The following is a 25426-nucleotide window of genomic DNA, read 5'->3' as shown; positions in this document are numbered from 1 at the left end:
TTACTATAAACAATTCGATAGTTCTACTATTTTAATCATTATACGTAATAGTCATCAGAAAGGAAAACAGCCTACAAAAATTTGTACTTGATAAATTTGAAAGTTTTCTTTTATCAAAAAACTAAATACGCTACCATAAACAATTCAAGATAAACTTATATAGCACAAGAAATTAAATAATTGATTTGGCAGGGATGTGGCACAAGAAATTTCTAGTTGACTCTGCACCCTCGATTTGTGCGGTAGAATGCGTAAGCTCAACGTCAACTGAAATTGAGTTGGCAACAATGGTATAATTCAAAAAGTGATATTTTCTTTTGTAGATTTTTCATATCATGTCAACAATGTATGCATTCGTTTTTATCATGATTTTATATAAAGTAGTATGCTAATTTATGAATGACTGTGAGTAAAGATATAAATATCTAAATTCGTTTCAAATTTCTTATGTTTTGTAAAAATTTTATGACGTGACATTTCATCGTTCAATATATTTTGTGAGACTCATAGATTCTCTAGAGCTGTGGTAGGAACTTTTTAAAGTAAGCACTCATTCTTACTCGAATTCACTAGCACGCTTTTCCTTCCAAATGTGCTAATATAAGGCTATCAACTACTCTATCTTTGAAAAATAACTAATTATTATTGATTATAATCAATTAAACTTACATTAACAAATAAGAGTAAATCGTGTTTATTGAATAACCAGTTGAATGGGTTTCTTTAGAAATTATAAATCCAATTTAGTTCTTGATAATCGAATAGGAGAAATAACGATTCTTCATTAACAACATTACAAATCTGTCATAATAGAACGAGAAATAATTTCGTAAAGTTTTTGGTAAAATTACATTTAAGTATTACAAACTTAGATACAATTTGAATGTGATCTTATCGCTGATTTTTACAAATATCTGTTTTATCCGAATGCTTTATATATCAAAAAGAATAATTTTGGTTGAATATTTATGGAGGTGTTTTGCAAAATTGTCAATAAATTATCGGAGAACAACATCATTTTATTCCGTCTTTTTTTTATTTCTACTAATGTTTTTTTTTTTTTAATTTCTTGCCCTGAGTAATTTTTAAGATAGAACAGAGTACATGAAAAGAAAATAGTTTCGATAATGACAGAATGTTCCGACTTCCAAATTTGCATGGTAAAAAATTCATGGAATAATAGAACTTACTATTGCTTATTTAGTACAGTCCATGATCGAGCAGAAAGATTTCGATATAGTGAATACTCTTGTATGTTATTTTACCTTTTAAATCTTTATTTTAATAAAAACGTAGTGGGAGACGATTAGCGCAGGCGTAAATTTCAGTCTCTGATATTTCTACTGTTCTTCCTTGTAAAAAGCTATTCTACTCTTGTGCTCTCTGGTTTCCACCTTTAATATTAGTTCCTTTAACTCCGAAATTATTTACAATACTAATCGATTCCATTGATTGTTTTCTATTTCAATATGAACGACAGTTTAAACTTGAAGGAATAATAAATTTTCTACAATAAGGAAAATCAAGCTTACGGTTTATTCCATATTTGGTATTTGATTCATTTCAACACCTTTTTTGGAACGTTTACACTGACGAAAATATGAGTTTACTACTGGAAGAGGAAGAGGTTGATGGGTGAGCTAATTACTAAAATAAAAAATCCTCAATCTTTATTTAAAGTGTGCGTTCTATGCATGTATTGCATGTGTAAAAATAAAAAAATATTGTATCGACATAATCAATATTTACATTTTTAAGTATAATTTTTCAATAGATGAATATTATTTACAAATTTGTGTTCGACATTTTTACTTAAAAAATTCATGTAATTCATGTAACTCACTCGTCACATAATAAAAGGATAGAATTATCAAATTAAAGTACTACAACATTGAATTAGAATAACGTTCTTAATAAGTTTGCTGTTGATATTCGAAAAATTTAAAATAGACTAAATTAATATATCATGCATATTATTGTCTAATTTTTTATGATATTTATACTTAAAATATCTTTTTATTTCCTTAAAAAAGCTTAAAAAGAAAGTGGTTTTTATTTTTATATAGAATTTGAAGGTAAAAAATCGTTAAATTCAGGGTAATAAAACTGATGAGTTTTCAGCACTTGTGTGCTTATTACCTGTTAGAAACATTTCTTTAATCGATGAAAGTCTGTGAATATAAACGTGTTTACAAGGCGAAACATTCCATTTAACATTTATGAAAGATAAAATTTCATTATTCATTGAATAGAAAAAAATCTTTCTATTATTAATTTTTATTAAGTAATGAATATCAATAGTACGACTATTTTGCTTTTGAGTATATTTTTGAATCGGAGTATATTTGATCAGCTTCAGACTTTTGACATGTATCATATTGATTAGGTACACAACTTTGAAAGAGTTGTATTTAAACGTAATGCTAGAATAATAAGAGTTTATAATACATAATTTGAAAATTACTATAAGTAATAAGTTAGAATCAGAGTTTCTCACATATATCGATTTTTAAGCAGCCACACCCTTTTGTCAAACTACTAACAAAAATTATTTGTAAAACTATTGACGAGAATCTGATACTGATACTTTTTCTTTAGCTGAAAGCTCAATTTTTTAGGGCTTATTTTAGTCGTTTTCAGGCTAGGGAACAGTCTGAAAATGAAAATTTGACAGACTATTCAAATGATTTAGATAGGCTTGTCAAATTTGCGTATTCTTCGGTTTCTTCCGAAGTGAGAGATAGAATTGCTGGTTTACAATTCACTTCTGGATTAAAAAAAATGAAGTTGCAATTTTCTCTTCGTTCAAAGAGGATTGAGTCTCTTCAATTAGCAACTCAGAGAGCTTTAGAACTTGAGTCGATTGAAGAATTGACCTTCGGAGGTCAGAATAAAAACAATTTTAACAATAATTTCAAAAAAGATAAAATTTATAATGATAATAATAATCATTCCGATTCTACTGAAGGGAATTTAAAGTCTTTTAATAGTCAAAATTCTTTTCATGGATTTAGATGTTGGATTTGTGGAATAGAAAGTCATTCTAAGAAGAATTATAAGCTTTTTCAGGCTGTTAAATCAAGTTTAACAGAAAATAATTAAATTTGGTTTGAAATTCTTTTAGATTAAATTCAGAGATTTAATTCAATTTTTCTTTAAAGTGAAGGAAATCGCCTGAAGTTTTAGTTATTTTTGGAAGGTCTCCATGCATCTGAAATCTACTTAAAGATGTTGTGTTTTGAATTTCAGAAAATCTTGAATGGTCGTTTTTAAGTGATTGAATGATTAGACTCGCTCCGTATGATGATAATTAATCATTGTTGACTCTTTCTGGATTCCTAATTTCTGTTGAATTCAGGGTTTTTGTAACTTCCAGTCTGAGAATGTTGGCTCTCATTGATCATTTGATTGTTGATTTAAATTCACAATGTCTGTCCTGGAGCGTTCCCGTGGAGTTACTGTAGGATATACACGGTTGGAGTCATTGTACCGGAATCTTTTTCTTTATTTACTGGCCAAAGTGAAGCGAAGTGAGTTACTAGATGTCCACGGTGTCCTATAAAGTTCTAATAGTTGGTTTAAACTATTGAACTTATGTTTTTGAAAATTCCTTGCAAGGTAGGTCATTTGTGATTATAATTTTTGTGATTTTCAGAGTCTGATTTTATAAATAGGATGCGTAGTCGGTTATCAATTCGGAGAAATATCCTCCTATTATTTTACAATATGTACGTATGTGCGTGCGTGCGTATGTCAGGTTTTTTCTCGTTTTCGATTTCTCAAGATCTACTCAAAATATCGACTCTGGACAAATTTTATTTGAATGATAATAGAATGAAGAAGATCTGAAAGGAGTTAAAACAAATTCAGCTCAGCTGTTTTTTTTATAACAAAAAGTCTGTAAAGAAAAAGAAGAAATATCATTCAAAATAATTTTAACTTTTTAAATAATCACGATTTTCTGCAAGTTAGATCTATATTAACAAAATATTATTGTTGAACACTAAATGTGGGATTTCATAATAAGATATTGTTTACAACAATTGAATTTGTTATAAACAACAGGAAAAGGGATCTATGCAAGATATTTGAGTTTTTCCAACGCCTAATTTTTTCATTTACTAAAATTGAGTTACAAACCATATAAAATGTTTGAAAACCTACTTCTTTTGTTTATAATAATCGAATTTGTTATAAGTAAACTATTGCTAAAGTTCGAAGTGAAAGTCAAGATAGAAGAAGTTTGACATTGTCTGATTACAGCATAAGTGATTTAGCTGTTGGTACATTGTCTTAGTTTGTAAAATAAGTATAACGTTATTAGAGATTTTTATTATTTCAAGTAATTTTTTCTATCAATTATTTACAGTTTTTTCAATTTAATTTTTAGTACGTGGTTTATTTTCATGATAGCATGATTATAATGTTACTATATTTGTTATTAAAAAAAAAAAAAAATTGATCGCAATGATGTACATTTCGTAATTTACTGAATTTTGTTAATACAGAAAAATTCAACATTTAGTTTAATGTACACATAGTTACTTTCATTGTGTACATATTATTATTAGTGAATTATAAAAAAATAAGTAGGGATTAAAATCTTAGTACACAGAGTCTATTTCCCTGTCGGAAATTTTATCTTCATACAATTTCGATTTCAATCGTTAGTAATTAATTAAAACAAGATCTGATTTTTTATTAACATATTAAGTAAATTTTTTAATTTCAAAATTTCTGATAATAAAATTTTATGAAGTCTTATCAAAATAAAAGATGTGTGAAATTTTATAAACGTTGCATTCAAAAATTTATTGAAGTATCTTTTTATTATTTTTCAGTTTACTAATATTGTTATAATTGCTATCATTTTATGTTATCAATTTATTGTTATTCAATTTTTGTTTTTTTTAAATTATTATAATTGTTATTATATTATGTTATCAATTTATTCCTATAATCTGTTACAAATTATTAATTACATTGAGTTATTATTAGTGTTATTGACTTTATTATATATTTATTCGAATGTTTCTTTTTTTCAATTTTTATTTTTATGATTTAACGTCACATGAATTTTTTTGCTTCCTCCTTGTTCTTTTTCATCTTTATTCTTCTTCTCGTTTTTCTGTTCTTTTAAGTCTTCTCGCCGGCTGCCTCTTCGCCCATAGTTCTTATTTTTCTAATTTCTGTATTTTAGATTTCCTTTTTTATTTTTATTGAAATTTTTTTTTTCTCGATGAATTTTTCTTTTAATTTCCGCCTGTGTGCCTCTTCCTAAATTTAAGAATTACATTATTATAAATAAAAATATAAATTAAAAAAATATCAGTGCTCTGCAGTGGTCTGGGTGCGACCCGAAAGGTCCACACGACCAACTTCCCAGAGAAAAAATTGCAAAAACAATTCGAATAGAACCCGTTTCCATTTTTTATAACAAATGGAATTGTTATAAACAAAATGAGTGTGTTTTTATTCATTTAGTATGGTTAGGTACTTCATTTCAGTAAAAGAAAGAATTGTGCGTTAGAAGAATTCGAATATACCTCATAGATCCTTTTATTCATTATTTACAACAAATTTCATTGTTATACACGAAAAAAGTATGTTTTTATTTATGTAAAAGAAAAAATTATGCGTTAAAAGTACTCATATATATAGAAAGGGTCCCTATTTTTATTCTTTATAACAATTCAAAACTTATTATTTAAATATTACTATGATTAATAATCACTTGTTAGTAGCAATGTTCAATTGTTATGAACACAATTCCATATTATTGACAATTATTATTGACTATTATAGCGTCTTTAATGCTGTTTTCTCAATCCTGACACGAGTTTAAAATTCTTTCATTGCTGATTTTGTTTTTTAAAATATTTTTTTTTGATGAAATGTTGTCATCATATTTTCATACAAGTATTCTAATCATTTAATATTCATATTTTTTTAAAGATTTCGAAATTTTGTCTAAAAAATGGTATAATTTATCAATTGAGAAATTCAGGTCATTTTCCATTTTTGCTAGTTTTTTGGTTCTGCAAAAAAAAATGGCTCGACCGATTTTGCTGAAAATCTAATTAATTCTAAGTTACATAATTACGCGTCGAATGCAATTGATCCCACATCGATATCATTTTTTGTTCTCGAGATAATCAAGGCGAAAAATAATTCCGAACGCACACGTGCACATACGCACATACGTACATACACACACACAGACGTCCACTGGAAAACGATCGTATTCGACTCTGGGGACTTTGAAACGTGGAGATATGTCAAAATTCGGGATTCGCAAAATCGGACCCATTACTATAACTTTTCACTGGGGAGTTAAAAATCATTCCGTATTTGTACTAAATTTGTATCAAAATTTGTAAATTTCTATTTCATTTATATGTAATTTTGTAATGAATGTAAATTCGTATTGAAAGAAGAAAAACTGTACTCTTTTTTGTATAAATGTATGGCTTCTCTTTGTTGTCGTCCTCATTCATTTTTTGGATATATTTTGATCCAGATCGTCTAAGTTCTGAGCCATCAGTCCTTTAATTTCTAAAAAAAATCGTGTTATACATCATAAAAAAATCCGGTAATTATTCGGAAGTGGGGTCCACCCTATTTTTAGCTATAAAAAATCGAAAAATTATGATATAGGAATTTTTTTTTTATTTTATTTATTTTTACGGCGCATTTATGATAAAAAATAGAGCTATATCGAAAAAACAAAATTTAAAACAGTTTTTGGTTCTCAAAAGTTGAAAAAATGACAAATTTTTATGTTTTTAGCTAAAATTTCTATTATATCATTTTTTAACATTATCGAGTTATTTTTTTTCAAAAAGTACACTAAACAACGAATAATTTAAAAAAAAAAAAAAATTGAATATGATGATTCTAACCATTTTTACAAATTATTAAATTTTAAAAACCCGAGTAAAAATCATCAGTTTTTTGGCGCGCTCAAAGGAGACACAATTCGTGCCCAAATGATTTTTAGGCTCTCAACGCGCCCAAATCAAGCCTAAAACTATTTGCCAGGCCTAAAACACACCTAATTGAAGCCCAAAAATATTCTCAAGACCGAAAACACGCCCAATTGAAGCCCAAAAATATTTTTGAGGCCCATAATGCGCCCAATCCAACCCCAAAAATATTTTCTAGGCCTAAAACGCGCCCATTCCAGGCCCAAAAATATTTTAAAAATCTAGAAAAAAAAAAAAAAAAATTGTCATAAAAACGTATCATCAAATTAACTTTCGTGCTACAAATTTACATTTGGAATGATTTATTGTCATCATTGTCGAATATGATCTTAGAAAATGGACTTGAATCGGGCGTGTTTTAGGCCTAGAGAATATTTTTGGGCTTCAATTGGGTGTGTTTAAGGCCTGATTTGAGCGCGTTTTAGGCCTGGACAATATTTTTGGGCTCGAATTAATAATTAATTAATAATTCCAAATAATTACCAAAAATCCTTAATACATTAATATTATTTATTAGTTGTAATGTTAATGTATTAAAGAATCTTTTTATGATGTATGAGGTTATTATTAACATTTATACTTACTCTCTATATCCGTTATACTCAGTGTCCTTTTCAAATTAAGTATTCACGGAATATGCGCGTAATGGTCAATGACTATGATAGAAACAATTTTATGGTTTCGTGATTATGGCAAGTCGGGCTTGGCGCAATCTTATGATTTCACTTACTTTTGGTAAGATATCCGTAATCGTTCGTTCGATATCTGTAAAAAAACGGCGCCGCCACACTCTTGTTTGAAAATCCGATATTTTTAAATTGTTCTACATACCATAAATGTTTGAAATTATAAAATTGCGCCAAGTTTGACTTGCCATAATCGCAAAACTATAAAATTGTTTTTATCAATTGTTTGATGAAAAAATTACATAAGTATGCGTAAGAAATTGTAGATCGAATGTTTGATCAAAATATTAATAAACATTTGATAGCATAAATCTTATTCAGAATTTTTCTCCAAGTGATCGAAGTATCCTACTAAAACTGCCATCATCGGATGAAAGTAAAACTTTGCGCCATGTACTCGTCTTGAATGATTCTGCAACTAACCAAATTTCATTTTTGAATAATTATTTAGAAAAATTTTGAAACACCAAAAAAGTTTAAAATCAAATGGAGTACTATGTCATCTATAAAATTAAGACTTTTTTTTGCTTTACTTTCGATGAATTGTGTAAGAAAATACTTTTTCTAATTTTCTTGAAATAATTTAAAAAGTAATTTCGTAGATGTAAATTTACGATAAATTTTTTACGCTCTATGAAATGTGCAAAAAGTGTCTATAAATAATGTATCATTTGTTTATAGACATTTTACATTAAATACGCTTTATGTGTGTTATTTTGACACGTTTTTGTAATCTTGGGATTTGCAGTGCACCAGAGTAGAGATTAAGTCTGACAAAAGATATAGGATGTACTGGTTTTTTTCTATCTATGCTACGATACGAGCTTATTCTCGCAAATTTGTCCGCGTAAATGAATCGATTGATTAAGTGAGGTTTTAAATAAGAATTTCGACGGTTAAATGTCCCAATTCTAGATACGTAATACTTTGTGATAACATAAACGAAAAAGTAATAAATTTGTGTTTATAAATACGAATAGTAATAATTCGAATTCTAATGTAAAATCTGATATATGCTCATTTAGAGCGATTACAATCGTAATTAATAACATGTTCGATTACATTATCCAACATGAGTAATAACTTTTTTGTCATATTACGGCAGAAAGCTCGTTTTTCCTACCACCAAATTAGACTGAAAAGAGCGTTTTTCAACCAGTCTTGAGTTGGGATGAAATGAAATTCACTAAAAACGCATGCGTAGAAATTTTATGAGCAAAATTCAATTATTGGACGGTAATTTAGTCATAATTAGCTAGGATCACGTTAAACAACACTAGTTTAGTCACAAACAGCTAGGATTACGTCAAAGAAAGGAACAAGAATACGGTTATAATACATAAAGTTTATAATAATAATGTTTATCAAGTTTAGTGGAATTATATGAATATTGTGTAAAACAATAAAAATGAGTTCTGACGTTTCTAGCGACGAGTTAGAATTTTCAACAAGAAACATTGAAGAAGAAGCAAGCCATATAAAAAGTGATTTGTTGCTAGCGAAATCATCAGAGCGATACAAAAAATGTTATCATGATTTTGAAGAATGGCGGAAGAAAAACAAAATTACCTTATATGATAAAAGCATAATTGCCGTATACTTTAATGAATTGTCAACAAAATTTCAACCTAGTACTTTATGGAATAGATATTCAATGGTCAAATCAGTATTGCTATTAGAGAAAAATGTTGACATTAAATCTTATCCTCATTTAAAAGCATCAATGAAAAAAAAATATACAGATATTATTGCTAAAAAATCCATACCACAGAAGAAATATCAAAGTTTCTAACTACTGCAGATGATCAAATTTATCTTGGAATGAAAGTAAGTGAAATAGTACAAAATTCAATATTGTGTTAATAACTAGTTGTCGATTTTTGCAAATGCATAATAAAATTGAAGGAAATCTGATACTAATTTGAATATTCCAGGTTATTCTCATTTTTGGCGTGTTTGGGGCACGTAGAACATCAGAGTTTTGTAATCTGATGACTACAGACATTGATGAAGCTACAAACGAATTTGTTGTATCAGTACCTGACACAAAAAACTTTTATCCCAGATCATTTGTTATCGGACTTAAATTTTATAAAACATTGAAAAAATACATCACACTGAGACCTAAAGATACAGAAACAAAAAGACTTTTTCTACACCAGAATAGGGGTAAATGTACGAAACAACCATGCAGAGAATCAAAAATATATGAAACGCTCAAAAATATCTGATAGAATTAAAAATTCAGGAGATTACAATATGGAAGTTTCTGAAAATATTTCAGCAGCAGTCGTCAAAGATTCTACAATTGTAAAACCATCTTCATACCCAGCAACAATAACTAGTACTTCAACTCCAACATTTTCCACTCGAGTTGTTAATGAAACAGAAGCTTCTGGATCTAAAAAATTGAAGACAGATGTTTATGTTGATGAACTTGATAATGTAAATTTGAATGAATCATCGACTACTGTTGAAAATGGAGGACCGGAAAATTCTCATAACTTTAATACCAATACAGCTACGAAAATACCACTGAAAACTATTGAAAACAATCAAAGATATGATTTTATTGAGGCATCTGCATCAAAGAAAAACACAAATGTTTTAAAGGCGGATAATACCGAAGCAAGTTTCAAAAATCGCCTACCATTAATCATTAACATACAAAACATGACCAATGTGACAGTCAATTATTATTAGTTTAATGAGCAAGAAGAAAAAGAAAATCAAATATGAAATTTTTCGTTTACAAGCTGAAAAAAAAGTTTTTACATAGTACTATTTCATTTTTTAAAAATGTATTATTACTTATTATAATTTAGAAATTTTATTTGATGTCTGATGATGATGATGAAATGAATATATCATTACATTATTTAGAAAATTAAACTTTCAATCTAACTGAAGAAGTATTATTTCTTCATACATTAAGATAATATTAATTTAAGTAAAAAAATTGTTTGCATTTAAATAATGTTAAAAGTTTGATATTTTATTTGAGATTCGAAAATATTACAACTACTGTTGAGAATTAATTAATTCTCAATTTGAATTTGCCAGCTGACAGGAACTTCGGCGGCCATCTTGGGACTGGGTCGATAACCAATCGACCTAATAATCAATAATTCTTTATCTAGTCACTCATTTGACTACTTTTGAGTGTCCCTTTTGACTAATGAAGTTCCTGTCGCCATTCTTTCACTGTTCTCGTTCACGTGTACACGCCATTCTTATTCATTCTTAACAAATCTTATAATTGTGAGTCAATCATCAGTACTAGTGCTATTGTAAATCATCAAAAAATTCAGGCTTTACGCTAAATCTATAATCAAGTAATATTTCACGATAATTCATTGTAAATTCAAGACATTTCATAAAATTCATTTTGCATTGCATTGATAGACTAACGCCACGTGCACAATCATATTCTTGCTCAACTTGAGAAGCGTGCTGAGCTCGTGTGGGAGGTCAATAATACTGAACACACCAAGTTGAGTATTTTTTAGACATTCAACTCACATTCAGTAATTAAAACTAGACATTCAGTGATTTTGAGCGACATTCAGTCTTCCTAGTGAACAACTCAAGTTCGTCAGTGTATTCAGTGTACCTGTTAGTGCTGAAAATAAAGATATTTTATTTTTGTTATAAAACCTGACTTCCGTTTGCTCTGTTCCGGCACAATCATCCCTATCCTTAAACGGTTAGGTTAATTCACAAGTTGAGATTTTCTCATCAACTACGAAAATGTTAAAGTTTATAGAGCTATGAATACAATATCACTTTAATTTAGATACTATTAATAAAAGTTTGCATTAAAGGTTAAAAATTAATGAGTCGATGTAACTAAATTTATCAATAAAAAAAATTTGAATTGTAAAAAACAATCGGTTCAATTATTTACTTTTTAATCAACATTTCTATAAACAATAATATGACTTTATATATATATCATCTATTGAAATAATTGGTTACCAGAGGAATATCTAAATATCTAAAGTCTCGTCACTTCCATTAGATTGACAAGACACAACTACACAATTTTACAAGATTTCATAACCTTTACTTATTATGGTTTATTACTACTAAATGCCAATTTTATTACATTTTATTTTATTTTATTACATTTTATTTGCTTTCCACAAAATATAACAATAAATAGAATACTTTTGAGCCCTTGATACGTAATATACTATTTATCAGTTAAAGAAAGAAAAAAATTCCGTTGAAAAAATTCGAATTGATTTCATTTAAATGAGTCAATTTCCATCCATGTAACATAGTTAGTAACTTTTTTTAGTAAAAGAAAAAAAATCACGTTAATAGATTTCGAATTGATTGCGTAGATTCCGTTCCTGATACTTTGTAACAAATTCAGTTTTCATATGCTTTATCTTTTTCAGTTAGTTATAAATAAACATTAGTATCTATATCCAAAAATGAAATAAACTTACGTTCTACATCATTTCTAATTCGAGATAATCTATAAATAAATAATATTATTTGTACTTTTTATCAATATTAACGTAAGAAATACATAAACCATTCATTCGTTATATTTATACATTAGAAGTACACCTATATATATCGTAGAAAAATTGTAACCACGAGAGAGAGAGAGGTCCGCGTAAGATGGCATTTAGGTAAGACTGACAAAGAAAAGGCTAGAAATCGAGTTGAAACGTGCGAAATTATATTTAAACATTGCGGCGTGACATCACGCGCGAACTTTTCAGTATAGAGTAGCGTGTTACTAGGCACTGTTAATGTATGCCACGAGAGCGCGTTAGTTTGACAAGAGGCAGTAATTCGATAGGGCAAAAAGTGCAGGTGACATAGTGCCGAGTATCTACAGCTGCTCTAAATATCGAAGATATGTCATTTTATTTACATAGAAACTAGATAATCCAATTTTCTTTTTCTCTCTCAAAAACAATGCGAATCTAAAATTGATTCATTTAGACCACGTAATTATTATTTAAAACTTTACCTGAACAATCGATTCTTATGTAACGCAATTATGTCAGATTAATTGTTTACTCTCAATAAGAAATTTTTGTAATCAGCTGAAAATATACCATGGTTCTAAATTTTCATGTATTCATTCCTTTTGTTCATTACTGCTTTAACCAGACAAATAGCATCTACGCGGACGAAGTTGCAGGAATAAGCTAGTTCTCTGATAATTACTAATGATGTAAGTTAGGCACTGATTTATAATTTGAAGCAGTCTCGTCACAGTTAAGCACATGATCTTCACTTAAACCTTCTTGCTGGATAAAGTAAAAATTGTTCTCTTAAATGTATCTACCATCATTTACTGACTTCTAGAAATTATTTCCATAAAGTTTTCAATAAAATTTTTGTGCTTGAAATCTAATTATTGCACCACTTAAAGGTAATCTACCAGCACGTTGTTGACGGAACCCGATCAAAACTTCTCTGTCGACATCCATCTATTCAGCAGGTGACATTCTTCTATGATTCTTCGGCACAACACTTTCAACAGCTAATTCTTTTGCTCATATTTTCATTACTTTTCTTTCAATTAGGAAGTGTTGAAGAATCAATATTCAAATTGTGTATAAAATTTATATCACAAGATAAATAATGATATAGGGGAAAGTGGGGTAATTGCGAAAACCTGAGGGAAAACTGAAATAAAACAAAAATAGTTAAAGCTATAAATGTTATTTATTATCGAAAGTTTACTTAAATTAATAAAGCTGGAGATCTCGAAGTCAACGTAGATAAATTTTCAATAACAAAACAATCTTTATAATTAAACAAAACCTTGGTGACCGGAATTACCCCAAAGCACGTGAAATAATTACAGATGATGTAAATTCTTTAATTATTGAATCACAGAAAGATCCTTTTCATGAACTATCACTAATCGAAAAGTTTTTGTGGGCCCTATCCATGACATTTTATTCAATTGGCATTAGCAGGATCTTTGTGCTTTAATCATAATGCTAGACACCTATTTCATTTTCCCTGTAAAAAATTCGATTCTCCACAAAAAAAAGTATCAAATTCTTTTTTATCTATCACCATTCTTGTAAGCGGTAAAGCATATCAATTTTTTTAGATTCAGATCGAATTGGATGTTTTTTTTCTGTTTCATTCGATTTGGCAAAAAAAATTCCTATGAAATACGTTTTCTCACTCGGATTTTCATTTCAATCGAAGTGAGAAAAATTGAAAATACGAATTAGGTGATCTCAATTCGCTACGTAACTGCCGCTGAGAGAATGACATACCTCTCATTTTCATCCACACTCATTACATTTTTCTGCACCTGTACAGCGCATAAAAAGTGTGGGTGCGAGAGAAAACGGCAATTTCTTCTGTTTGACCCACACTCATTACATTTTTCTGCACCTGCGTAGAACTTAGAAAAGCATAAGTACAATTGAATTCGTATATTTCTACAGTAAGGGGCCCCCGGGGTTGCATAGATGTCTCTGCTCTTAAGATATGTCGCGCAACAACAAGGGCAGATTAGACTATAATCCGTCGTACCCCACTTTCGTACTGCCCTATATGGCAGTCTGAATGGGGGTACGTCGAACACGTCGAGCGTGAGACGCGTCAGTAACCGCCGACCAAAGCGGATAAAGTTGGTACTACAGGTGGCTAAATTCCAAGCCCTGTGTTTAGGGCTGCAAAGTCAAAAAATGACAGGTAGAGCTAGGTACAACTGGCCAATTGAGGTCGAATTCGTAGAGATATGTTGTAAGGCCTCAAGCTAGTAACGTGTATCCCCGTGCCTTTTTCAAAGTTCAGGTATACGCGTCTTGGAAAATACCGTCGTAAAAGAAGTAGAGTTATAATTTGCCAGAGGTATGCCCTCTTAGGCGAGAAACTCGATTTCGGGGAAAGCAAGGATTTAGATTTCTACAGTGAGTGCATTAAAGATAGAAGGAGGGCCCAATAGTTCCCACTTTAAACAAATAAAATTCTATTGCCTGTCATTGTTAGATATGAAAAGTCAGCTGCTATAAAATTGCCAGATTTTCCTCCTGGGTCAAAAAAGCTCATGGACGCCACCATAAAATCCTAGAAAATTTTTCTAAGTTCTTTCGCGCTATTATATATGGGAAATTGGGTCAAAAATTCATAATGACTTCAATATATACAAATCGATAGAGAATTGAATTCTTCATCAAATGGGTTTAAGTTGTTTTTTTTAACTTTTTTTTCCATTTATTGATTATGAAAAAAAAAATTGCAAGAAATTTTTAACCTTCTCCCAAAAATAACATGTTCTAAACATCTTGAGGAACATGTTCGCTAATTTTCTTACCGTCACGATGATCAGACTTTATCCTTAAGAATTTTTGAAAAATTACAAAATTGCCCTAAATCATTGATCTCATGTCTTTAATTATCCATAGAGACATACATTTATCGTAAAACGGGATAGAGAATTGCTATTAATTTATTAAACAAATTAGGAGTATATTCGTAATATACCACACCGACCATAATATCAAACTCCACAAGGCTTCAACGATTCATTCATAAACGATAAAAATTGAAAATGAATTTGTACAATATGTTTGTGATAACACTGACCACAATGTCGGTATTGAAGATGGTCATTGAACCTTTCATTGTTTGGATAGCATTGCTGCGTATACTTCAGCTGATCATAAGCTAGCGTGACTGAACATGATTCGTATGAAGGAGGTACAATTAAACGTAATAAAATACCCGATGTTATAATGTTAGCATCTAAAAATACCATCCTTGATACGCTATGTGATAGTAATTGTGCTTCAGGTTTAGCTAAAATTAAGCATTAAGATATTAGTTTATTAAAACTGGAGTATCGAAGTGAAATATCATCAGCATATGAGACTTTTGTATAAGGTAAGTGCTTTATTAATGATTGCAACGCTACCGCGATCAGGGCAAGTTGCCTTAATCCCTGACCGTGTAGGTGCCAATCTACCCAACAAATTTACTTATTCAATGATTCTTACCTGTGGACGCCACTCGTTTTTTAGGCCAGAAAACGAGAAACCTGGGAAAGCTGGCTAGCTCTGGTTTACCTGAAAACCGCGAAAAAATACTCGCGAACACAAATAATCTTTACACCAATTGTATATGTTTAATCAAGGACTTTTATTAACGTAAAATTAAATTTATTTGAATTAATTAATGCAAAGAAAATTAATATCTCGATTAACAATTTCGTTAACGCGAAAATCTATATATTTAATTGATTCACAAAATTATACAAATATCAAAAATAATCGATTCAATTTAATAATAATAATAATAATTGGAATTTAATTGAACTTAATCGTGAATGAAATCAATTATAATAACCTACGATACTTATTAATGTGACTAAATAATAGTAATAATCACGCGAGAACGTTCTCGAAAGCATTTATTTCTTGAAACAAAGAAATTCCTCAGCGAGGAACAAGGACAGATGGTCCTAGACGAAATTACTGGTACCGGATCGCAAAGCACATACTCTCTCTCTCTCCCACTTGCACACAGGGAATATAGAAAGGAAAGAGATAGTAGATAGATGTAGATGGTTTCAGCTTACGGAAGCTCCTCGTCGTCTAAGTATCCCAGACCCCTGGTCCAACGGGGCTTACTTCCTCGGCGAGACATCCACAAACTATCTGCGACTGGTACACTGAACAATAACTGGTCCTTTGAACAGGTGGTAAAGTACACCAACCAACAATGGAATAACTTCACCTCGCAACGTCGAGGGCTTTTTCAATAAATGTAGCCTAACTGGCACTTCACTGTTGCTCTCGCAACGTCGAGAGACTTGTTTTCATAATTTTATTTCAATTATTACTCCGCAACGTCGGAGAAAAGATGATTGCAGAGAATCAGAGAAGAGAACTTGACACCACGTGCTTACTCTTTCGACAACAACTCCACAATGGCGTCTTTATGTAAAATTTCTAGCCGGCTGACCACGTGGTGATGATAGCGCCGCCAAAAATAAACTATTTTGACCTAATTGGTAAATTAGGTCAATCAATGATCGACAGGTCGATAACGTATCGACCTGCTGAAGGGCTGGGTGACACTCGATTCACCCATCTCGTTACATGATGTATCACCTATGTGGAGAGGTTTCATGAAAACTGTATCAAATACAAAAGATAATTATTATGTTTTTCATGTCGAATGCCTGCCTTTTATTAATCGGCTACTGTTACAATAGCCGACATTACCGAAAAATACCACCCCACATGACGCAACTGCAGAAAGTCAGAAATAGCAAGAAACAACTTTTGCGATACTTGATCAAGCACTATATTCAAAAGCTTGAAATATCGTCGCTTAGTATGTAGATAACCAGTTAAAAAAAGTAGTCTTACAATTAGGCGGTTTTTATCTTCTAATGTCCTACGTAGGTGTTATTGCTTACATTATAGCTGAAAGTGGATTAGAAGAAGATTTATGGTCAATAGCTTATGCTTTGGAATAAGTTAAAAAAATTTTTAGTGGCCATACTTTTTCCCGTGCAATTAAAGCTTATATTTTGACATTTACTGCTTGAAGTCATTATATGTAAAAGTATCCCACCATACGAGATATATAAAAAGATAATTAAATTATTTTTTGCTAAGTAGGATGAAAATCCTTTATCCTTTGGTGACTGTGAGTCAAATCGTGAAATTAGAAAATTATCTGAACTACTTACAGAACCTTTAACGTTTATGAGATAATGGTTCTACAGCTAAACTATGGATTCAATATTTTCAAACAATGTTGATTGCACTTGAAGCAGAACGCTTAGGAAACTGGAAGCTGCATTTACACAGTATTGAAAAGCCTGCAGCATATATTTCATGCTACAGGCCATTATCCTGATGCAAAATGTGCGCAACTTCATCTGCAAGATATGGCGGGACTTGAAACATTAATGGCTGATAACGAAGAAGAATATGAAAATTTCCCAACATAGGGTTTTTTCACTATTCGTAGATCATATAAAGCGGGGGCTGGAGTATAGTCTAATATAGCGGTAGAACAAACGTTGAATCAGTATTTTGGAACACATTTGAAACGTGTAGGAGGCGTGACATCGAGTGCAGTGGCTCAGTATTTATCTACTATTCCTTCTGCCTCCAATATTATGGGTAATTTAGAAAATTTTTGTGGCATTTCTAGTTTAACAAGTGAGCAACATGTAGATCTTTCACTAGGTCGTATCCATCGTGATGAGAAAAACATAATTAGATTTATTTCCTAATTAAATGAACATGAACCATTTCAGCCACGTGTTCGATTAACTTCCTGATCTACTTGAATTATTGAAAGTCCCAATATTGATTGTCATTTTGCATTTGAGAAAGGATAAAAAGGAATAAAAACATCCGGTCAAACACAATTAATAAAATTTCACTACACGAGCACACAAAGTTCAAACTTTTACTGTTGCCCGGGAAGGAATCATAGTAAACTACAGTAATTTACCAACAATTAACCTCTTCTTATTATCTTGAAGAATTACCAAACTTTTAACGAATAAGACGGATTTAATATTTACTGCACTGGAATTCGGATTATCACCATTTCCGTAGTTATTATTCAATGAGAATGCATACATGAGGAAAGTAACTAAATCCAATTTCTATGATGTTTGTAAAACAACTCATGCGACTAATTCAATTCCACAAAAATCTGTTTGTATCATCATAGCCAATGAACGGAAATTTATTATTACATCAGCAGAATTCTTGTAGCAATTAAACATTAATGATAAACTGGTACGTGAAGATGCAGACACATTAATTATTACTACTGTTAGTGAATTAAAAAATTGGTGGTAGTTGTAAGTCACGATGTGGATTTCATCGTATTATTAGTCACTCTTACTTTACCTTGTGCCATAATTTACTTCTATAATGAAGGATCAGGTGAAACAGAAAGCAAAGTTTGCAAAACACATTGTACTGTACGATTTGAAGACTTGATTTTATTTGTCACCATAGTGACAGTGAATATTGTCGTACAGCTTTTGTAAATAAACACAATTACATATCCTCATGGGATTGTTTAAAGATTTACTCAATCCGTCATTATTTGTTTCAAAAACGTCAAAAAAAAATTTGGTGTTCACTTAAGATTGATCATGATTGTATTTTCGAGTACTTAAGTTACTAGAAATTTAAGTAAATCACTTAGGTTCCACTTCATTTCACCAATCGATAATCGACAACTTAGATCCCGCTCTCCAGCCATGATAAATGTAACTTATGATATAAAAAAAAAAAAGTTTGTGTGTATTAATAATGGGCGGAAAAAATTCTAATTTTATCGTAAAGTTGAATTTCTTCTTGTTTACAACATAAATAATTATTGTAAAATAATAGAATGAGAACAACTATTATTAAAAGTTAGTTTATTAAAAATGACAGATTCAAATACAGAATCAAAGACAAGACGTCTAATGTTAGCTAGTCTCAGTCCTATACTGGAGATAAAAAAACTCTCCCCTCGTTGCTATAAACAATCTAATCGTCAAGCAATCGTCGTTAACTAACAAACTGTCGTTAGTCAATCCATCTATAGATGGACACACATATATTTCACACTTCTCCCGATCTTCTGAAAATTGCCTCCTGGCAATTTTCAATAGCTGGGTAAAAATATTGGATTAGGCTGAAATAAATAAACATGCAAAATCTAAAATTAAATTTCTAATTCGAAATTATGAAAATCAATTAAATAATCATTCAGCCTAGATTCCAATATTGCCGCTTCTCAACTCTGCCTGCTTAAAAATAAATAAAACAAATTATTCTGGAGGGAAAAATCCTGTGGTGGGTAAAAACCTCCAAAACAGGCCAAAATAATCTAAATTAACTAATAACGTGATTCTATACAATTCAAAATCTTAAAAACTAAAAGTCCGTCAGTCAAAATTTTCATTCTTAAATTAACTTCATTATTCTTTTTTCCTTCGTCTTTTCCATTGGAATGGATTAATTATTATAACATTATCGTCCCACGTCGATATCATTTTTTGTTTTCATGTTTAGAATTAAAAAACTAAATATTAAATTCCATGATTACTTCTATAATTTTCTTGAATATTCGAATTTTTCTTTCACTTTCGGATGACTTTGTTATAATACATTCGATATTAAGAGAAAAATTGTGTCGACGGCCGGCGGCTCTCATGGTTTCAATCTCTATATGTTCATTCCTACGAAGCGAATACGTTCTTTATTATATTGTTATGGAAATTTCGATTTTATTTTCAGTCTAGAGGTTAGTAGAATAAGATGTTTTGTCTTGTAGAGAAAAACAGTATGCGTTCCATCATGCACATAAACAAATGTTGTCATTCTATTCATGAATAAAGTCATTCACGTGGGTATATGACAAAACATATTTTATTTGAGGCAGACAAATATTTCAATTTCATACTTATGATTCATACTATTATTATTTTGCAGTTACAGTGATGGAACAGTTTGTCTCAGAAATCCACACATCGAGTTAATGGATCAAGATATCCTTTATCATTTAGCCTTGGGAAGCGGCTCACATGATCTTGTTGAAATGTTCGGAGATGTAAAGGTAAAGTTAAAACTTTTTTTTATCACATTGTAGGATAATTACAATATAATATTGACAGAATTGTTTGAGTTATACGTATCTATTCATGTACTTTTTCGATTTATTCATAGATACGGGCAAGATTTAATGTAGTTTGTAGACTGATAGTAATATATGGTTGAATTTTTTTTCAAGATTCAACCTTTGAAAAAAACACTGAAAAAAAAATAGTAAGATCGGAAAAATTTATTTTGCTGAATAAGTATACTAATAAAAGGATCAATCATCCCTATTAGCAGTAAACATTTTTCTGTAAGGGTAAAAAATTAGTTTTCTCGTACTACTACGACACAGGTACTTATAAATGTGAGAAACTATGTAACGTTTTCAACAAGACTAAACATGGAATTGGGATCTAGCAGTTGTAAAGAGTAGTTAAAGAGACTATCACTCCGCGAATCCCAATAACAATCGTTAATAGTCGTTAGTTAGTACGGAATAATACAGATAACCAGTTAAATAGTGACAAGTTCACTCTAAGTGATTTAAGTGCACTATTTTTCTCAAGCCTCCCTGTGTACAGAAAGAATATTGACCAAGCTCCATAATGATGACTTCACAGTGCAGTTACGCGACCATTACAATAGCCTCGGTATCATATATTCAAACACCCTAAGAATGTCAATGGTTCTGAGGTCAGTCACACATTAAACTTAAAGGCCAACGAAGTCCTGCACTAAGTGCAGCATTCAGTCCTTTGGATCTAAGCATCAGTGATTATTGATCCAACTCGTTAAGAAAAAAGAAATCTGATTTAATACTCCATTCCACAATGGCATATATTGAACCAACAACAGACAGTTATCACGATGGTGCCGCTCCACCAACGCAGCAACTCTTATGTCCAGAAGGTATCAGAATAATTTTTCCGAATTTCAGAAGTGTTGCAGAACATATTCCGGAGCTCGAACTTCTGATGAAAAAAAGAAATGTTTTTGCTTATGTAAAAACGGGCCTGAATTCAACCGGGGAAATACAATTCCCAGGATTTAAAACAAGTAGAAAAGCCAGGATTCGGGCTTGGTAAGACAGTTTGTTAATATTTATAAGAAAAGAGTTAGCATTTAAAGGAATAAACAATCTTAAGACGCCCAACGATCCGGTTAATTTTTGTAGTTTCCAATTTACTAATGTCAAAGTTCCATTTAAGCTGCTAGTGTGTTACAGAGTCCCGGGTTCAGTCCCTGATCAGCAACAATAGGACACAATATCTAGTTATTTTGAAAGTAGTAATAGGGTATTGTTCGAGGGAGATTTTAATGCATACCAAATTTACTGAAACTGTTAAGAGTCTGATAACAATGGTAAGAGACTCCTTTGAGTGGTAGAGGACAAAGAATTACTTATTCATAACACAGACACATTGAGGTGGAGAGACTTTCATCGAAACAAACTACAAATCTTGATTTAATCATCTTTACTTTACTTTATAGAAATAAACATTTAGAGGGGTGAAAACTATTGCCACAAAAAATCTTTGAAAATAAGCTGGGTCCGTACTGATTGGTGTAAGGTAGATAAATACGTAGAAGATCAATATGTAACGTTTAAAAGCTAGTGGAGAAGAAAAATATAATATATTTGTTAGCATAGTTTTTTTTTTTTTTGGAAGAAGGAGTCAGAATATTCCGCCTTTACCTGCGCTCACCCTGTTAGGGCTATTGAGCAGAGTCTATTTTACACAGTAAGGATGGTCTTATATCTTAGGCTTGCAGGCTTCCAAGTTCCCAAGTTGCCTCAGTTCTCCTTATCAGCTCCGAAACAATCCCTGTTAATTCCCACGGTGGTTCGAATTGAACGTTATCTTTCAACCTCCGAAGATTTCACCAGCCCTGTGCCCCCCCCCCTCCGGTTTCCTCAGCATCAGCTAGGCAAGATCTATTGGCCCAGTGTCAACCTTAGAGGTCGTCCCAATTCCACAAGAAATCGCTCTTGCTTTTGGAGATTACGCCGGTTACCTTAGAGGTTCCTAGTTTCCTCAGCATCAGCTTAAGACAACAAGAGAGAGTGTGAGGAATTTTTGATTCCACCTATGCCTCTTGCTCAGGTAAAGCTGGATATACAATGGGGTGTCGCCTGATTCCCCAAGGGCATCATAGCGGCAATAAAACTTTTTGTACTATTTAGTCATCAACACGATTGCTTACACTTGTGACTGCCTTCTAAGAGGCCTTCTGCTCATCTTGGTCAGAGAAGTTCTATATTACAGATGGGTCTCGTCTCGACCGGAAATCGAACCTATTACCCATAGTGCGCGAGTCTGGCACGCTACTACTCAGGGCACAATGTCGGTTTACCAGCATAGTTACCAACGCAATTAAAGCCAATACTCCTAGAAAATAAGTAATAAATACTAAAATTCATAGAAATCCTGTTGAATGATGGTATACAGAATGTCATCAGGCAAAAAAGATTTTTAAAAAGCGTATGAGAAATGGAAAATAACTGAAGAAGTAGCAGCTCTAATTATATATAAAAAAATATCGGCGTGGACAGGAAAGCTCTTGAAGAAAAAAAAGAATGTTTCAAAGAATTCGCAACTAACATAATTTTAGAAACGATATTAAATACACCTGGAACATAGCTGAGACTCCTAAGAATAAATAAGTCAAAACTTACCTAACTAATAAAAAAGAAAATTTGCAAACTAACGTAAAAATAAGCATAGCTCTTAACAAACTATGTCCACCTTAGGTTCCTACAGATCCTGATTACAGCCCACCTGCTCCAAACTGCGAATTCTTTGTTGCAATTTTTGATTTCAGGGAATTTAGCATTGCCTTAAACTCTCGTAACTCCAATTCATTTCCAAAACTAGATAAAATTAGCTATGAAGCAATCAAAAAATTGCCAACCAAATATAAATTAATATTATTATACATCTGTAACATGCATCTAAAAGCGGGCAGTATCCATCTGACTGGAAAAGAATATTTATTCACTTTATTGACAAAGAAAAACAAAACAAATTTTAGACAAATTACGCTATCATCATGCTTTTGTAAAATTTTCGAGACACTAGTTAGAACCAGGCTTCAGTAGAGGGTTGAACACTTTCAAGTTATTTCCCAGAGTCAAACCGGATTTCGCCAAGGGCAATTCTTTATAGATAATCTTATTAATTTTTCCCTTTTTGTTGAAGAAGGTTTTGTAGATGAAAGAGATACCCCAACCGCTTTCCTAGATGTGAAAGTAGTTTCGATAATCTGAAAACTGATGTACTCCTCGATAGACTGATCGAACTTGGATGCTCTAAACAAATAATAGATTTTATTGAACACATAACACAGGCAAGAATAATTAGTACTGAGGCTCTCGAGCAGCAAACAATGCTTTTGCACATAGGTGTTCCCCAACGGGGGAGGGGTGTTTAGTCCCCTGCTGTCCATAATTTGTACAGTCAAAATAGGTAAAAACCTACCAAGAAATGTCAATACTGCTGAATTTGCTGACGATATTGCTGTGTATAATTAAAGTAAATCAATAAATAATTCTAAGAATGCAGTAGAAAAAGCTATTAAAACTTTAAAGGTAAACCTGCAGAAATTAGGGCTGGTACTATGTCCCTCTGAAACTAAATTAATACACTTCAATAAAATAACGCGAAGCCAGAAAGCATCCTTAATCGGTTAGGTCATTCAAAGTTGACATTTTCTCAACACCCTCACATATTGGCATTGTAGGAAACGAGGAAGCAGACACCTTGGCCAAACACAGGACCAAGGGTTCACCGGACAAGTCCATTACTGTTTCTTTTACTGACTTTAAAATCATGTTGAAGAAAAAAAATTACATTGACACCGCAAACTACAACTTTTAATCGATAAATACCAACAACACAGGCAAGCAATACTTCCAATCAATAAATCAAAATAAAGTACGGTCATAGTTTGCCGAGAAACGATTAACGCGACAGGTGATAGTCACAGCTAACAGGTGTAAAGCTAATCACTGTAACCTGGTTAGCTTCCTTGACCGTGTAAACTTTCTTAGCTCCCCAGAATGTAAATGCGGCTATCATAAAGAAGATTTAAATCACGGAATATGGTTCTGTTCCCTAGTCACTAAAAAAAAAAGCAAATTGATTAAAAACTTGAAAAAAAATTAAGATTATACCCTACTGTGATGTTGAAAAGTTATTAACAAAACCAAATATACCAGCGATGATTAATATATATGAGAATTTTTCAATAACTTTAATATTTATGTACCGTGTCTACGGAAATTTCTTTTTTAAAGAATGAAAATTTAAAAAACTTTTATTTCCTAAACATCATTGTCATAAAATGAAGGGAAACTAAACGAGAATTGAAATAGATCACTTCACAGAGCCCCAAAAAACTTTCTTTCGCCAAAAATACAGATTATTAACGTTATTATTTGTTTCAGTAATAAAAAACATAGAATGTGATGGACAAAATACTTCGCATCACATACAATATTAAAGATAATTCATGTTGTCAGAGTTTTATATGATTAGGATTCATTTTTTTAATAAAATTTACAAACATTCATGTTTCAACTTAATTATGAGAATAATTTTTTTTGCTTAAAAATTTTCCGAAATTAAACTCTTTGCCATTTTACTCAAAAGTATGTCAATCCATAATTTCATTTTCTTACAGTTCATATGCATGGGAGGAACACCGAAAAGAATGGAAAATTTTGCTTATTTTATAATGGAAGAAATAGGTCACAAGCTTCCAACAGGAACGACTTTGTCAAATATCACACAATATTCATATCGCTATTCTATGTATAAAGTTGGTCCTGTTCTATCAATTAGTGTAAGTTTCTTTGCACGCTATTAATTATTCTAGATATTTATTATTTTTCGTGAATTCAAAATTGATATTAATTCTGAAACATTTATTTTCTTGAAGCATGGAATGGGAGTATCATCATTAGGAATACTCCTTCATGAAGTGATAAAACTAATGTACCACGCAAGGGTAAAAGATCCATTATTTATTCGAATTGGAACGTGTGGAGGAATCGGCATAGAAGGCGGGACAGTAGTTATAACAGAAGAAGTTGTTGATGGAATGCTGAAATCGTACTTTGAAGTGGTAAAGTTAATTTATGAACTATTACAATAAATTTTTAATCTATTCAAAAATTTAAATAAAC

The 25426-nt window shown here is 31.2% G+C and overlaps 1 protein-coding gene across 1 annotated transcript in view; it reads left to right on the top strand.

Moving 5' to 3' along the window:
• The first annotated feature begins 1334 nt into the window (after nt 1-1334).
• LOC118072255 (uridine phosphorylase 1-like) overlaps nt 1335-25426 on the top strand; it is a 33672-nt gene continuing 9580 nt past the window's right edge. Inside the window, exons 1-4 of the mRNA XM_035091967.1 lie at nt 1335-1635; nt 20134-20257; nt 24922-25083; nt 25180-25365. Coding sequence (XP_034947858.1) covers nt 1601-1635; nt 20134-20257; nt 24922-25083; nt 25180-25365 — 507 coding nt within the window. The 5' untranslated portion in view covers nt 1335-1600. The remainder of the gene's footprint in view (nt 1636-20133; nt 20258-24921; nt 25084-25179; nt 25366-25426) is intronic.

The sequence above is a fragment of the Chelonus insularis genome, unplaced genomic scaffold (assembly GCF_013357705.1).
Source record: "Chelonus insularis isolate UGA/USDA-ARS -01 unplaced genomic scaffold, ASM1335770v1 contig_90_pilon, whole genome shotgun sequence".
In the NCBI taxonomy this organism is placed as follows: Eukaryota; Metazoa; Arthropoda; class Insecta; order Hymenoptera; family Braconidae; genus Chelonus; species Chelonus insularis.
This window is presented reverse-complemented; position numbering and strand designations above follow the sequence as displayed.